The 17,500-nt window shown below is 33.1% G+C and overlaps 1 protein-coding gene across 13 annotated transcripts in view; it reads right to left on the minus strand.

Moving 5' to 3' along the window:
- The window catches only part of LOC135213543 (rho guanine nucleotide exchange factor 18-like), a 1,147,377-nt gene that overhangs the window by 52,888 nt on the left and 1,076,989 nt on the right, over positions 1 to 17,500 (minus strand). For all 13 annotated transcript variants that reach the window (XM_064247496.1, XM_064247500.1, XM_064247499.1 and 10 more), the window contains one exon: positions 4,692 to 4,770. In XM_064247496.1, the coding sequence (XP_064103566.1) occupies positions 4,692 to 4,770 (79 nt within the window). The remainder of the gene's footprint in view (positions 1 to 4,691; positions 4,771 to 17,500) is intronic.

Genomic DNA, 17,500 nt, shown 5'->3' on the forward strand with positions numbered 1-17,500 from the left:
ATTAATCTTCAACACCACCCACGTACCAATTTCAGAACAAGAAGCCTTACACACCCTCATCCCCCTCCACCATATCTCCAACACACACCTCCATTACTCCGCCAGCAAAATCTCCCACGATCCCACTCCCATCCCCCCTGGCAAAATCCCACGGTCGTCAACAAACAATGAGAAGAATTTGCATTTTTTTAAAGACACGTCACACCGACTGTTACGTAAGCTGAGCAAATACTTTAGTCATTAAAAAGACGCGAAAAATTATGGACTTAGTTAACTAGTTGGGGTCGACAGGAACAGCTTTCAAAAAAAAAAAAAAAAAAAAAAAAAAAAAAAAAACAAAAAAAAAAAAAAAAAAAAAAAAAAAAAAAAAAAAGTTTCTCAATGACATGCAATTCTTTTTCTTTTTTTGCTCAATGACATGGATTAAAAGCTGGCAACTTAGGGTTACTGGGTTGGATCCCTCCCTCGTCTCAATCTACTAAGTGGAATTCTTTACCCTCCTCTGTATTTCCTGAGGAATTCAACCTGCACCTGTTGAAGATACTTGTGTCTCATCCTACAAGATGAAAAGTCCACTGACAGCTCTTTCTTGCAGTGACTAATTGATTTCGGTACCCGAGGGAGTGTTGATCTCCTAACACCAGGAGAGAGAGAGAGAGAGAGAGAGAGAGAGAGAGAGAGAGAGAGAGAGATCCTCGCACAGTCCCATCATTATCTCTTTCTATCATAAAAAACATTATCTAAAGGTAAGTATGGCATGGACAAAACCTTGCCAATTGGGAGCATCAATCTAAATAGACATATTATTCTCTTTTCTGTTTCAAATATTCAGTATTACACTTCGTGCATGAGAAGGACTTTCGAGTTTAACAATAAAAACTGTGGATAGGGACAGTGTCAATTTCTTTGATCAAAATAAATAACTATTCTGAGAATTCCAACAAAGTTAAGTCGAATGTTCACTCTTCTGAAAAGACGAAAACCTTTTCCATACCAAAATAGATTTTAGAATTGCCAACGAAGAGGCAAGTTTCAGCCACGAAGTTATATGAAAAAAAAAGTGTTTTTAATTACGGAAGTTTCTCATTCAAAGGTACAGAATCAGACTGGGTGATACAACTTAGGTATTCTGATGATACAGCGGTCTCATGAGGATGCAAGGGCATTTTGTAATCCGGATTTGATCTTCAATACTTAGAATGAAAAGTGTTTTACGAGAGATTCGAGAGTTTACAATACTAAGATTAATAAAAAAAATCGAAAAATTATATCATTTATAAATAAAAATTGTTTTATTTCTATTGGGTTTGATTCCATGATCTGAAATGACGCTGTCTGATATGATAAACGTTTCTGAATCGTAGTTGTAACTAAAGTAATTGAGAAATAAATGAAACATTGATTCAAATATACAAAACCGCACATTTTTTTAAGTTGCATTGTTTTACAGATTTTTATAATAAAATAAAAATTTTCAAAGTCCAATGATTAATTCGAAATGCGACAAAAAAATTCAGCCAATAGTTTACGAAAATAAAATATAACCGCACGCAATTTGTTGACTGTTGTTCGAACTTACACCTAAACACTTATAACCAAATTGGACATATCTACTGAGAGCTCCCAAGTCAAATCATAACTAAAAATGACTACTTAAGAGTTCCAATGTTTATATAAATATTGTACCAGCCATGTTGAACCGATCAGTACTAAATCTTACTTCCTACAACCGACCTCAGGGGCTGCAATGTGTTGCATGAGCTATAGCCACCTAAAACTAACAATTTTCCTGTTAAAATCGTTATATGTAACTGACATCTTTCCTGTTACAAATGTTATATTTATATTTAAGTCAACGTTGAATTCTTCCCACCTCACTGCCAAACACTTTCACAACTGTTTATAGCAGCTCAAGAACAAATGCTGTGGGAATAAATGTGGGCCAATTCCTCAATTCGTACAAAAAGAATAAAAATCCACAATTAACTTAAAAAAAAAAAAAAAAAAAAAAAAAACTCAAACGCTTCTATACACCCATCCCTGCCTTTTGCATACAACCTGCTGCCTTCCTGGCTTCGCGTGATCTGTGATTTATTGATATATATACTCCTCCCTCGTCCTACCACCACAAAGTTGTTTATTGCCACAAAAAAAAAAAAAAAAAAAAAAAAAAAAACTAAACTTTAAATGAAAACGATAAAACACTCAGTAGACCTGAAGACTCTGATACGTGGCGAAATGGACCACAATGAGGAACGAGAGCCGTCGGATATGGAGGCAAAAATAGTGTCTAAAAATGATGGTGTGGCCCATTTCCACTTTCATACTGCAAAGAGCCCCTTTCGTTCCGTTGGCAGTAAAATTATCGTGAAAAGGGAACGAGAAATAGTTTTTCTCCCCCTACGTACAGACAAATGAGAGAGAGAGAGAGAGAGAGAGAGAGAGAGAGAGAGAGAGAGAGAGAGAGAGAGAGAGAGAATACGTTGACGCCGGAAATCCCCCGATGAAATGGGACAGATAATATGAGTATAAAAGGATTTAAAAATGATACGCACGAAAAAGAGAACGGGAATGACAGTATGGAAAAAGATGAAATGGAATGAATAGAGAATAAGGGGAACTGATGAACGAAAATGTTTGAATAATAATTATCACCTTCTGTTATTGCATGTTAATGCAAGTAGTATATAGAATCTTGTATGTGAAAAATGTCAGACTCGCTACCTTCCATTTTTTTATGCATTAATAGGAGGCATGCATTAAGAAATAACAATATTCTATCCAAATAACTGAGGACATTAAATGGTCAAAATTAAATTTTCACAACGAAAGACGTTCTGGATTTGTGTGTGTGTGTGGCCCGCGCGCCATCGAAAATTAAAACCTCTCAGACCAGCTAAGACAAGCTGTCAGACGACTGTCGCGAAATCCCCAGAGCTACTGAATAGGAAAATGGTTAATCGGCCTAATATAGGAAAATCAACACCAAAAATGTCACTAACTGACACTTGTTTTTCTTCGTCCGACTAAATCTTCTAGAAGAATCTGACGAGAGCTAATAATTATTAAAGATGCTTACTAGACATTCCGACAAATTAATTTTGTTTTAGCATTTTTACTTTATTATGACAAGAGAATTATAAGTGTGATGGGTCCTGGGTCCCCAGCGCTTTTTCGAAGTGAATTACATAATATTCATTTCTCCATTTTTACTCAAAGCAAGAAATTTTTAACTGTATATATTGTGAAATATATTACTGAAATACGCACTTACTTTAAAGAAGAAAAAATCGGCCAGTGACTATAGGGCGAGTGCACAATGAGGTTAAGTCATTGTAATGATGGATTGACTCTTATACCTTCAAGTACAGAACATAAACTACACGTGAAAAGTTACTTAATGTAATCTGGGAGTCTTGGTTTATGGCAGCGATGAGCTGTTAAGATACAGTTTAGCTAAAAATAAGAATTAGTTTCTTCGTGATGGGTAAATCTAGTGACTGATCTATGTAGGTGTATAATATTCTTTCATTACGTATGTTTGTATGTTGTACACACATATATACATAAATACATAAACAGAATGTATGAGTCGTTTCTAGAATTTAGTGCCTATAAGAAAACGAAAAAATAAATGAAAGTTGGTTTCTTTAAAGAATTGTTAATTATACGAACCTGATTTTTCATACAAAAAAGAAAAAAAAACATACCAACTTAACCTATCTTATTGTTTCTTGTTCCCGTAACCATATCGTTGAGAGAGAGAGAGAGAGAGAGAGAGAGAGAGAGAGAGAGAGAGAGAGAGAGAGAGAGAGATTCTTAGACAACCCTCTCGTGAGAAAAATGTCCCAGTCACATTTGGATTGGCCTAAAAGCCTTTGATCCGCTGGGTAAGAGGGTTGTACGCCAAAGGGTTTTCGAAGGGCGTCTGGTATATTTTATTTGTTTCTTTATACGAAACAAATTACTTCTTATTCATAAACAGGGGGCTATACTCTTAGCTATAAAAAGACGACTGTAGACTTTGACTTAATTTATAAAAAGGCTGAAGAAAAATTCCTGATGACGAAAATAAGGGGTGCATACATACTGTATTCTTATATTCTTCTCATGTACTTGGTTCTGAACAGAATTAACTACCCCACAAAGCACAAACAAAATATCAAATAAAATTAAGCAAAATCACAAAAAAAGAGAGCACAAGGCGTGATCTGACCTTCTGCTTATTCAGGACACGTGAAAGATTTTCCCCTAATGCATAAGTTGCAAACATTATAGCCCCAACTAAATGTAAATTAAAAAGTGCTAAAACCTGCGGTCAAATTAGAGCCTTCTTTCACCAACGAAAATTAAAATAAATAAATACGCTATATTTTATTAGAATAATTTTTCTGTCCTGTTTAACATGTACATTATTTCTCTAATTTTCTTTTTTTTACATTTTCATTCTAATGAAGAAATCATAAATATCCTATCCTAAAATTCTTGTATCATTAACTCAACGCGAAACACCTTTTTTTTGGGCCTTTTCAGGCTCTGTCATAGTGCTCTCCTAACTGGCCACTCTCCCCCAACAAGAACAACAACAACAAAGTAGTTTGTAGGCTTACTCCCCAGGTAAGCGTAAAACAAAAAAAAAAAAAAAAAAAAAAAAAAAAAAAAAAAAAAAAAAAAAACAGCCGAAATCTTACCTTCCTCTTCCTGAAGAAGATTGACCCTCGCTTTCTTCTCTTGCGAGACTCCGCGTCGTCTTCGTACTGGTAATTAGATCTGGAATGGAAAGAAGAAGAAAAAAAATAAAAAAAAGGCTTTAACAATCTTATTTCTTTTTAACTTTACTTCTCTCTCTGAGGTATGAATAACATGTTATGGCGCTCTGACGAACGGTGATGAAACAATGGAGAGGATATCAATTCAGACTATGGGGGGATGACGAAGACTTGAGATGGAAATGGGAACATATAAGAGGCAGAAAAAAAAAGTTCACTAAAGGTCAATTAAAAATACTTATCCTTTGAACAACTTCACAGAAGTCATTAGCAGTGGTCGCAGTTAGTGTAAAATTAATATAATAAATATATTTTTTTAATTAGTACACTTATATAATTAAATTTTTTTTTAATTCTGTAATAATCATAACTGTAGTAGAATAAAAGTAGGAACTTTTTCATCATTATCATATTATGATAGTAATATTCATACTGATGATAACAGTCAAAACTATAAGCAATCATTGCTAGAAATAATATATACACAAACATATAAAATAATAATACCCCCAGTAGTAAAGAGTACCTGTATATGTATGCAATCATTATAGTAGTGGCAATACTAGCTTAAAAATAGTAATAGTAAAATAGAGAGAGTAGTGAAATATTTCAGTGTGAAGCTGCTTGCCCCTAGCCCTTCTCCATCTTGCTGACAACCCACCACACTCTGCTAACCACCAGGTACATAACGGCATAGGTCTAGAGAGTTAATGTTGATTTTCTAGAAAGAGCTGTTTCACCCGTTCTGCTGGAATCATAAATGAGACGTTGATAACCACTGGACCACTTACCATTATCGTTATTAAACGCAACATCAGCGTTCTGAGATCGCAAACATCCGTCAAGGCTGACCTAGTCTCCCTGCTCCCCAGGTCCATGCCTGGGTCTCTCAACATAATAAATCATGCTTAGGAACACAAAGAAAAAAATGGCTAACACTATACGATAAATAAATCAACATGCAATATATATATATATTATATAAATATATATAAATAAATACATATATAAATATATATATATATATATATATATATCTATATTACATATCCACAGGTGGAAAATAAGAGACAGGGTCCTTTGCCAATGGCATGAAAATAAAGCCGAAACCGGTCAGGACCTACACCCTGTCTTATTTTTCACCTGTGGATATGTGTGATAAATGAATCACTTGCTAAAGTGATTATAATCATGTATATATATATATATATATATAGATAATATATATATACATATATAATATTATATATAATATATTATAATATAATTATATATGTATATATATATTCTATATCATATTATATTATATATATATTATATATATGTGATTATATATATTATTATTATGTATAATAATATATATTATATATTATACATACATATATGTATATATATATATATATATTATGACTGCACCTCATACACCGAGCAGTCATTTACTTCGACCGCCTTATCACAAAGAGAGAGAGAGAGAGTGCATCACGCTCCCACGACACGAACAGCGATCATTCGCTGTGCGCATGAGCGCTTGGATTATATGTTCTTTACTCAGATTCATAATCTTCTTACGGTTAAGTAGATAGTTCAGGTTTAAAATGTTAAATGTCAATGTTAATTCAAGAGGAGATGATTTGTTATCAAAGAGTTACACTTATTCAGAGAAGAGAAGCTTTGGTTAAGCTGAGATTAGTTGTGTTAACACACATGCGCGCGCGCGCACACGCACACACACACACACACACACACAGAGCGACTCAAGCCGTGATGCCTGATTACATGAATGCTGTACAACCTTTTTCAGGACCACAAATGCGAATAAATAAATAAATAAAATAAATTAATAAATAAACTATTTCATTGTCCCGTGGCCTCCCGTTCTACCTACTACCTAGATAAGGGAGATGTTTTTCTCTCCTGTGCCCCATGGTTATAAAAACCCAGATCTTTAAAGAAGGGGATCTTTCTATTGACTGGAGTTGGGATCAAAGCTTTTATTTTTTTTATAATTTTTCCTTCGGTATTTTTTTTATTCTTAAGCTATGGCTGAGTTACCTAATGACAATTAACTTGATGGCCGCGTCAAAAGAAAGAAGCATGAACATTTTTCTTTTAATCTTGGAAGTGGACATTTATCCGCAAGATGAGAATTTGTGTGGTCTTTAAGCTACCACTCAACAAGCCAAATTTTATAAAAAACCAAGTTATTCATCAACTTTGATAACAATGTTCTCCCTGCACTGAAAAAAATGAATCTTGTCTACGCAAGTATACAAGGTGTCCATAAAGTCTCAGTACTATTACAGGCAATAAATACTTGTAATGGTACTGGGACCTTATGGGCAGATCAAACAGAATTAGATATTAATAAAACTTATATTTCCTCGTTGGTACAGAAATTATTATTATTATTATTATTATTATTATTATTATTATTATTATTATTATTATTATTATTATTATTATTATTATTACTTAGCGAAGACCAGTGAACATTACTACAACTAATACGACATAGAAAAAATGAAAATTCAAATTTAAGTGAATATTACAATTAAAATATGACAAAGGAACAAAATATAAACATTCCTAAGTTAAGCAAACATGATAATAAATGTCACAAAAAAAAAGAAAAAAAAAAAAAAAAAGGAAAAGTTAAGTCCCCCTTCTCTCTCTCTGTCAGTTTTACTGACGCACAAAGAAAATTCCGACTGGGGGTTTTCGTGACTATACCTGATTAATTCGAAGACCCCACAAGCGTTGCGTGATTTGCATAACGCGACTATTACTAACTCAATACAGGCTTGATATCATCTCAATTCAAGCTTCTCATTAAGTCCGTTCCTTTGAGAAGACTCCTTGGCATGTCAATGACTAAAAAGGCCCAATGGAGATTAACAATGTATAACGAAAGTATGATTACTAGAAAATGAAGAGGAGCAAGAAATACAAAGAAATGACTAGAAGGTAGGACATATAGTCGGCTTCATCGACAAAAGACAGAATGTTGTCAGGGTCAAAACGAAACACACGCATACATACACACACACAATATATATATATATATATATATATATATATATATATATATATATATTATATATATATATATATATATATATATATAATATATATAGATACTATATACAACTAAAGGACATTACCAGTGCATTAAATGTTGATATATATATATATATATATATATATATATATATATATATATATATATATATATATATATAACAAATGGTCATTAATCAGTGCATTATATGATAGACAGTATCTTCATACCGACTAAACAACAGTAGTTTTGGTTAATACTTACGAACACCACTCATACCAAAAAATTCTAAACAGCAAGCAAAGAGGCTGTTTTGAGGTTGGATAAGTTTCTTTTAATTGTGGGATAAAAAATGGCAGAATTACGATATACGTATTTCTCCAACCGATTTTTTCCACTAAACCCACATAAAGATTCAGTATTGCACCTCCTTCGAAGGTGTCACATATATGTCTACATTTTCTGGAGTTTCCCTTAAGATTTGTGTGGCCAGAAGCAAAATGATCACCTCCTCAAGTTACGCTAATCCTCTTGAAGCCATTGAAGCGTGGAATCTTATTTCCCTCCTCTGTGTTTCTTATGGTTTCCCAGGAAAGTTAATCCGATTAGTATCATGTCACCAGACAGTTCATACGAGCTGTGGGTTTTTCGTGGTTTAGACCTCAATTATGTCGTGAAACTGCTTAGTAAAACTTTTTTTTCCAATGATTTTGTCTGGGAATTTCCGTGGATACTGCTGCTCATGAACTAATTTAAGTTCTTTGACCTTATATAGTGTGTTTTTCGTGGTTTAGACCTCAATTATGTCGTGAAATTACTTAGTAAAACTTTTTTTCCAATGATTTTGTCTGGGAATTTCAGTGGATACTGCTGCTCATAACCTGATTCAAGTTCCTTAACCTTATCCTGTGGGGAACAACTCAGTCGACATGAAAATAAGGTGGTTTGTCAGTTCCACTTCTGAAGTATTACGATAACTACAGGAATGGACGTGCAATACCGTAATTTGCTATAACCCTAATTATTAATACACAAGGGAAAGTTACCTTACAAATTAATTGCAATATTTCAAGGTTATAGCACTTATATGCTCCTGTAGCACCTTAACGAATAAATAACTATTTTACGACATAAAAAAGTTTTGATATACATTAAAAAAAAAAAAGTAATTAAAGAGAGTATGGGGAACACGAGTCTTTACCAAGTCCTAGTGACATATTGCCCCACAATAGTTACTGTCAAAAAACTTTTCCAGTCATGTAGATTATTTTTGCTATAAACTCGTTAAAATTCCACACAAACATGACCTAATTTCCCAGTTGACCTTTAACCTCTAAAAGAAATTACGACTTTGATCCAACTTTCCTCACTGACACCATTAGCTGGATATGCATGTCAGATGTGAAGTCTCCATCTCATATGATTCCAAATTTTTAAAGGTCGTGGTTGAACTGTTAGTTGATCTTTGACCTGAGAAGTCTTAAGTCTTATTGTCAACTGACATAAAAAAGTACCTAATTGTCGAAGTAATAAGCTGTAACTTCAGTTAAATTCAGTGATACAAAAGTTAAAAATAATAATAATAAAAAAAAAAACACATGGCAAAAGAAAATTCGAAAAAAGTATACGAAAAAATCAAATTTTTGTCGGAGTTATATGTTTCAAATTGAATTAGATTGTATTCTGAGATACAGATGCTGGAAAATTAAATAATAAAAACTTTCGTTAGTGAAATAAAAATTTAAAAATATATCACTTTTAAACATAACATATCTGATGATTTTCTCGTCATATTACCGTCAGAAAGTCGCCTGACCCTTGACATTTGACACAAATGGAGAGTCATTTCATTACCATGAACTATATAGGGTCTTTGGTAGATTTACGACACGTTGGGGTCCAATTGCCGTTTAAATAACTTCAATGCTAATGTTCTCCCTGATTCGGAAGACCCCTCCAAATAGCATTTAGGATTCATGTGATTTCTCTCTCTCTCTCTCTCTCTCTCTCTCTCTCTCTCTCTCTCTCTCTCTCTCTCTCTCTCTCTCAGGATCTACAAAGGAATTATAATGATGTTTCCGTCTGACCCCATCATTTCCAAAGGGTGAAAAAAGGCATATCATGTGTGAGAGAGAGAGAGAGAGAGAGAGAGAGAGAGAGAGAGAGAGAGAGAGAGAGAGAGAGAAGGGTCATTCGATTGTGCGAAGTCCGAGCCACCACTTGAAATAGAGATTTAAAACATCTATGGCTTACAAAGAAGTATTTTTAAAAAATAATTTATTAAAAAAAATAAGCATTTCAAAAAATGTTTTAAAAAAATATTGTAGATACAATGACAGAACGCGACAGGAGGTCACACGAAGATGATATAGAATTTATAAAAATTAATAAAAAAATTTAATGCCAAATTTAGTTAATTTTTTAAAACAAGAACCAATGCTAAGGGGAAAAAGGCTTTAATTAAAAAAAAATATATTGTTCCTGATCTGATTTCGCAATAAATAAATAAAAAATAGAATCAATTTCAGTCTTACGTAAAATATCGCCAGATTAATTTTCTTTCCTATTTCGAAATAAATTCCAAATATAATTTTATAAAATAACCTTTGCTTCAAAGTGACTAGAAATATTAACTTAGCGACAGCATTTGTCAAGAGTTAAATGCCCGTGGCATGCAAAAGAAACCTTACCAAAACCATAATACTCTTAAGAATGGTGACCTGACATGAGATTAGTAGGCGTGTGGAGTCTCTTTTCATCTGATGCGAGTTCTATTTCATACCGAAATGTTTCATTTCACTAACACACACACACACACACAGAGAGAGAGAGAGAGAGAGAGAGAGAGAGAGAGAGAGAGAGAGAGAGAGAGAGAGAGAGGCTTAACCGATGAAAAAATCCAAGCAACAAACCTGCATTATATTCATTATATTTCCAAGGCTGATACACAGTTTGAAAAACTAAAGAGAATTACCGAGTAGTCGTGTGTGTATATATCCATACATACATACTAATATAAATAAATAAATAAATAAATAAATATATATATATATATATATATATATATATATATATATATATATATATATACAGTGGTCCCCCCGTATTCGCGGGGGATGCGTACCAGACCCCCCTGTGAATAGTTAGAATCCGCGAATGTTGGAACCCCTATAAAAATGCTAAAAACAGCCTATTTTGTTAGTTACAACTCAAGTAAAACCCACTAAAAATTTTCCTACATGGTTTTTTTAATAGTTTTATCACAAAAAGAGCATTTTATGATGAAATTCATCAAAAAAAACCAGGAATTTGTGGATATTTATCATAGAAAAATACCCGAATGCGTGAATTTTCCGCGAATAATGGCAGGGAAACGTTCCCGAGAGAAATCCGCGAATGTGTGAGTCCGCGAATCTGGAGAACGCGAATACGGGGGGTCACTGTATATATATATATATATATATATATATGAACGGGGTCATCCCAGTAATTTCTAACGGTTCAATATAAATGTATGCTAAACTTCAAAACCAATGCATACCACATCAAAATATAAAGCTTTCAAACAATCCAACTCTGTTCCCTCTCGCAAGGCTTCATTTCAACAACAAAACGTCACAGCTTTCTGACTGACACCTCTGATACAAAACTAATGCCGGCCACAGATCAGAACGTCCTTGGTTACAGATTCCTAAAGCTGAATTTTGTGAAGCAATTCTTAACGTGTTTCATTTCTTTCATTCCAAATAGAGTTCTCCTCTTCGAAGTTCTTTCGCTCAGTAAGCTCTTCCTAGCGTGCCATTCGTTCCATCATAAAGTTGATGTGCTGCTTAATGTCTTAGCTTAGGTTGTCTGAGGCACAATGACCTCGTAATCTCTATACTATATACATTTGTTAGGGCGTCCTCTCTGCAATATATTATCGCGCACTGGTTCGATTCCTGCCAGGGAAGGTGAAAATTCCTTCGAGTGGATCCCATTCAGGTTTAGGTTTGCAGTGATAATTGTACAGAATATATATATATATATCTATATATATATATATATATATATATATATATATATATATATATATATATGATATATATGTTAGAGAGAGAGAGAGAGTAGAAAAATCTGTCTTTACATAGATTTATTATACATATTATTGGGCCTTTTATACTTGAGACGTATCCTGTTTTAACAGAAGAGTGTATTTACATACACACACACACTATATATATATATATATATATATATATATATATATATATATATATATATATATATATATATATGTGTGTGTGTGTGTGTGTGTGTGTGTGTGTGCGTGTAAATAAACTCTTCTGTTAAAACAGGATACGTCTCAAGTATAAAAGGCCCGTTAAAACACTCTGGTTTAAAACTAAGGACTGTATTTCGGTGGACTATTTTGATAAGGGTGGAAGTTAGTCATGGGCATTTTATACTTATACTTATTAAGTCATGGACATTTTATACTTATATTTTTTATATATATATATATATATATATATATATATATATATATATATATATAAACACGAGAATCACACGCCTGTGAAATAAAAACATGATCTGAGTAACAAATTAATTCATATCGTTCCGAACTTTGTCAATATACTGAAGAAACTAAAGAGCCGCTCGAACGAATTATAGAAGGAATGGAGTGAATGAGGCAACGATAAAATAATAGAAGGAAACAAAAAAAAACAGAAGGGAATAAATAAAAGTCATTACCCTCGCTAAGCTTACTAGCGCAAGACTCTTAAGAAACTTAAGACATGATGAGAAGTCTCTTTTCTAAAACAATTTTCCGGTCATTCTGCTGACAATGAGAGAGAGAGAGAGAGAGAGAGAAACTGTCTTTAACATATAGATTCAATATACATATTACAAGGGCAAGTATACATGAGAGAGAGAGAGAGAGAGAGAGAGAGAGAGAGAGAGAGAGATTTTTGTTTTCCATGCAATCGAGAAATCACTGAGCTGAAAAACGTTAATGAACACTTTATACCTTACAAAAAAAAGAATAAAATAAAAAAAAGCCTATTTTAAAATAATTGCAATAACGAAAGTCACACAGAACATGAAAATGATTTCACCATTTCATTTAAAAAGAGACTGTCCGATAAATTACGAAGAACAACAGACATGAAATAAACGAGTTACGATAAACTAGTTTAAATTACAATAACAATATACAAGTTTCCAAAGTAATATCCAACAGTAACATGACAGGACTTATTACCATCTAAAAAAAATTGTATACAGCGTGTCATATACCACAATAATTATTCAGGCCAAACAGAATCAAGTCCCCATGTAAAGTAAACCCACTAAAACCATCTCTCTCTCTCTCTCTCTCTCTCTCTCTCTCTCTCTCTCTCTCTCTCTCTCTCTCATACACACGCACATGCAAGCATAAACGAGTGTACCTGCGCTCATGATTGTCATCAAATCTAAAGATTTTCTAAGTTCCTTATTTCAGTTATATAAAATAGTTACGTTCACTATTCAGTTTCTCGAAAAAGCGTTCATATAAGTATTCTCAAGCTCGAGTCTCTCTCTCTCTCTCTCTCTCTCTCTCACACACACACACACACACACACGATTATCATCAAATCTAAAGATTTTCTAAGTTCCTTATTTCAGTTATATAAAATAGTTATGTTCACTATTCAGTTTCTCGAAAAAGCCTTCATATAAATATTCTCAAACTTGAGTCTCTCTCTCTCTCTCTCTCTCTCTCTCTCTCTCTCTCTCTCTCTCTCTCTCACACACACACAAAGCTTCCAAAGCTTACGTCAAGTTCCTTCACTTACTATATTATAAGCACTGTTTTTATGGCATCTCGACAAGAAACTCTCACCTTAGGTCGACAATGACACAACATATCTTCCTTTCCCTAAAGACAACACTAGACGGAAACTCAGACTAGCCATAATCACCACTTGCGTATTCAAATGTCCTTACGAAAAAAAAATTCAAATGTTCTTATGAGAAAGATAAAAAAGAAAGATACTTCAGTGTTCACAATAGCATATTGAAGTTTTTTAATATGCAGCCTTTCAACAAAGCATATTTGGTGTCTTCATACACAAACTTTTATATAACCTTTGACACGCGAGAGAGAGAGAGAAAGAAAAAGAGAGAGAAAGAGAGTTCGACTTACTCGATTATGTATATATTTATTAATTCAACAGCAAAGACAAGAAAATTCTTGCGTGACAACATTATCGTCTCCTACAATTCGTTGACCGAATAATAATAATAATAATAATAATAATAATAATAATAATAATAATAATAATAATAATAATAAAATAAGTCTTGTTGAAAAGGATTGCTGCATCAGCTCCATTAATCCGTGATCGCCCGCACGACCATGATATATAGCGAAGGACTCACCACTAAGATTCAGTCCTCCAGCAACCATCGCTGTGACCATGCCCTGGCAGAGCTGGGCGAAACGTTAGAGAGAGAGAGAGAGAAACTTATAACAGTAATATAGTATATAGGCAGTAATAAAGATAATATGACTGCACTGGATTTGACGATCCCCTTTGGCACGTTGCTTGCCAGTTTCAGCAACATTGAGAAATCCTTAATAAGGAAAATAGAGAAGACTCTATACAAAATTAATGGAGCTGATGCAGCAATCCTTTTCAACAAGACTTGTTTAAAAGAGGGTCTACTCCCAAAATAATAATAATAATAATTTTTACCCTTGCATATTCCTCTTTGAGGGCTGCAAGTCGTTATGCCATAATAATAATAATAATAATAATAATAATAATAATAATAATAATAATAATAATAATAATATAATAATAATAATAATAACTACAAACTTTTTCGTGTCCTCTTCCAACAGAACGCATTCTCATAGTCAACGCGGACAATAATAATAATAATAATAATAATAAAATAATAATAATAATAATAATAATAATAGAAAAAAACCTCACGCCCATTTCAACCCAACCTATGCTCCTCTATGGCAATGCCTAATTGGAGGGCGAAGGCAGCCTTTCGCCTTTAGGTAGAATACATATTTAGATTATGACGGCTGAGCCTTCTATTTGCATTCGAAATCCCGAGTTGCTCTTCTGAGGCTACTCAGAAGAGTCTACCTATTCTGAATACTTTATTTTCTAATTATCATTCTTAATGCTTTAAGCTTGTTCTCTTTATGGACCTTATTTTATTTTATATTTTTTAGTCTGAATGCTATAATCTAATTCTTTTCATTGACTATCTATTTTTTTATTCTGCATGCTATAAACTAATTCTTCCATGACTATTTTTTTTTATTCTGTATGCTATAATCTAATTCATTCCATTGACTATTTCTTTTTTATTCTGTATGCTATAATCTAATTCTTTCCATTGACCATCTATTTTTTTTTATTCTGTATGCTATAATCTAATTCTTTCCATTGACTATCTACTTTTTTTTATTCTGAATGCTTTAATCTAATTCTTTCCACTGACTATCTTTTTTTTTATTCTGTATGCTACAATCTAATTCTTTCCATTGACTATCTATTTTTTTATTCTGTATGCTATAATCTAATTCTTTCCATTGACCATCTATTTTTTTTTATTCTGTATGCTATAATCTAATTCTTTCCATTGACTATCTAATTTTTTTATTCTGTATGCTATAATCTAATTCTTTCCATTGACTATCTATTTTTTTTATTCTGTATACTATAATCTTATTCTTTCCATTGACTATCTATTTGTTTAAATTCTGTATGCTATAATCTAATTCTTTCCATTGACCATCTATTTCTTTAGTATGAACGCTAAAATCTTGATTCCTGCAACGGTTTACTATATCTTTTTAATATCTTTTTTTAATATTAAGAAAATTCTGTTCTAGCGAGGCTTCCTGGAATAATTAGCGTTCTTTTGTTCTGTTTCTTATGGATATATTCATTTAAACAACAACAAGCACAATAATAAATAATAATAATAATATTCATAACTCCACCAGGTCAACATACGACGAAGTCTTATTATTATTATTATTTTATTATTATTATTATTATTATTATTATTATTATTATTATTAGCAGGAAGCAGACCTTCTCGGATACATGTCTTATTATTAAAAAGAATGGCAGCAGAGTTAACAGAATTTATCTTACAAAAGTATTTTCTCTATTTCTCTGATATTTCTGATTTATCAGAAAAATAAGAGAAATTCTTATAAGATAAATTCAGTTAACTCTGGCATTCTTTTTAATAAGATACTACTATTTATTATTATTATTATTATTTTTTTTTTTTTTTTTTTTTTTTTTTTGTTTTTTTTTTTTTTTTTTTTTTTTTTTTTTTTTTTTCGCTCTATCACAGTCCTCCAATTCGACTGGGTGGTATTTATAGTGTGGGGTTCCGGGTTGCATCCTGCCTACCTTAGGAGTCCATCACTTTTCTTACTATGTGTGCCGTTTCTAGATCACCACTCTTTTGCATGAGTCCTGGAGCTACTTCAGCCTCTAGTTTTTCTAGATTCATTTTTCAGGGATCTTGGGATCGTGCCTAGTGCTCCTATGATTATGGGTACGATTTCCACTGGCAGTATCCCATATCCTTCTTATTTCTATTTTCACATCTTGATACTAACCATTTTTTGTTTCCCTCTCTTTCTCTTCAACTCTGGTGTCCCATGGTATTGCGACATCAATGAGTGATACTTTCTTCTTGACTTTGTCAATCAACGTCACGTCTGGTCTGTTGGCACGCATCACCCTATCCGTTCTGATACCATAGTCCCAGAGGATCTTTGCCTGATCGTTTTCTATCACTCCTTCAGGTTGGTGCTCGTACCACTTATTACTGCAAGGTAGCTGATGTTTCTTGCACAGGCTCCAGTGGAGGGCTTTTGCTACTGAATCATGCCTCTTTTTGTACTGGTTCTGTGCAAGTGCCGGGCATTCACTTGCTATGTGGTTTATGGTTTCATTTTTCGTATTGCACTTCCTACATATGGGAGAGATGTTATTTCCGTCTATCATACTTTGAACATATCTGGTTCTTAGGGCCTGATCTTGTGCCGCTGTTATCATTCCTTCAGTTTCCTTCTTTAGCTCTCCCCTCTGTAGCCATTGCCAATTGTCATCGCTGGCTAGTTCTTTAGTCTGTCTCATGTATTGTCCGTGCAATGGTTTGTTGTGCCAGTCCTCTGTTCTTTCTGTCTTTCTCCTGTCTCTGTATATTTGTGGGTCTTCATCTACTTTTATTATTATTATTATTATTATTATTATTATTATTATTATTATTAAAAAATCCTCATAGTACCACGAGTCTTCAAATTGAGAAACAAATCCACAGTTATGTAAATGTACATATATTTAAATTTTAAAAACAGCAAGGATTCCCGAAAGCTATCCTTCCTATTTTTAAATTTAAACATATGTAACATTTACATAACTGTGGATTTGTTTTCCATTATTATTATTATTATTATTATTATTATTATTATTATTATTATCATCAGGATAAACTATCGCACAAGCTCTCTCTCTCTCTCTCTCTCATCTCTCTCTCTCTCTCTCTCTCTCCTCTCTCTCTTCCGGGTCAATACCTTCGGCAGTACGGTCGCAATAAGCTGGACCAGGCGTAGCGACCGTATTTTTTTATTAGCGATTTAATTAGCATCGTT

Source organism: Macrobrachium nipponense, chromosome 43 (assembly GCF_015104395.2).
Source record: "Macrobrachium nipponense isolate FS-2020 chromosome 43, ASM1510439v2, whole genome shotgun sequence".
Taxonomy (NCBI): domain Eukaryota; kingdom Metazoa; phylum Arthropoda; class Malacostraca; order Decapoda; family Palaemonidae; genus Macrobrachium; species Macrobrachium nipponense.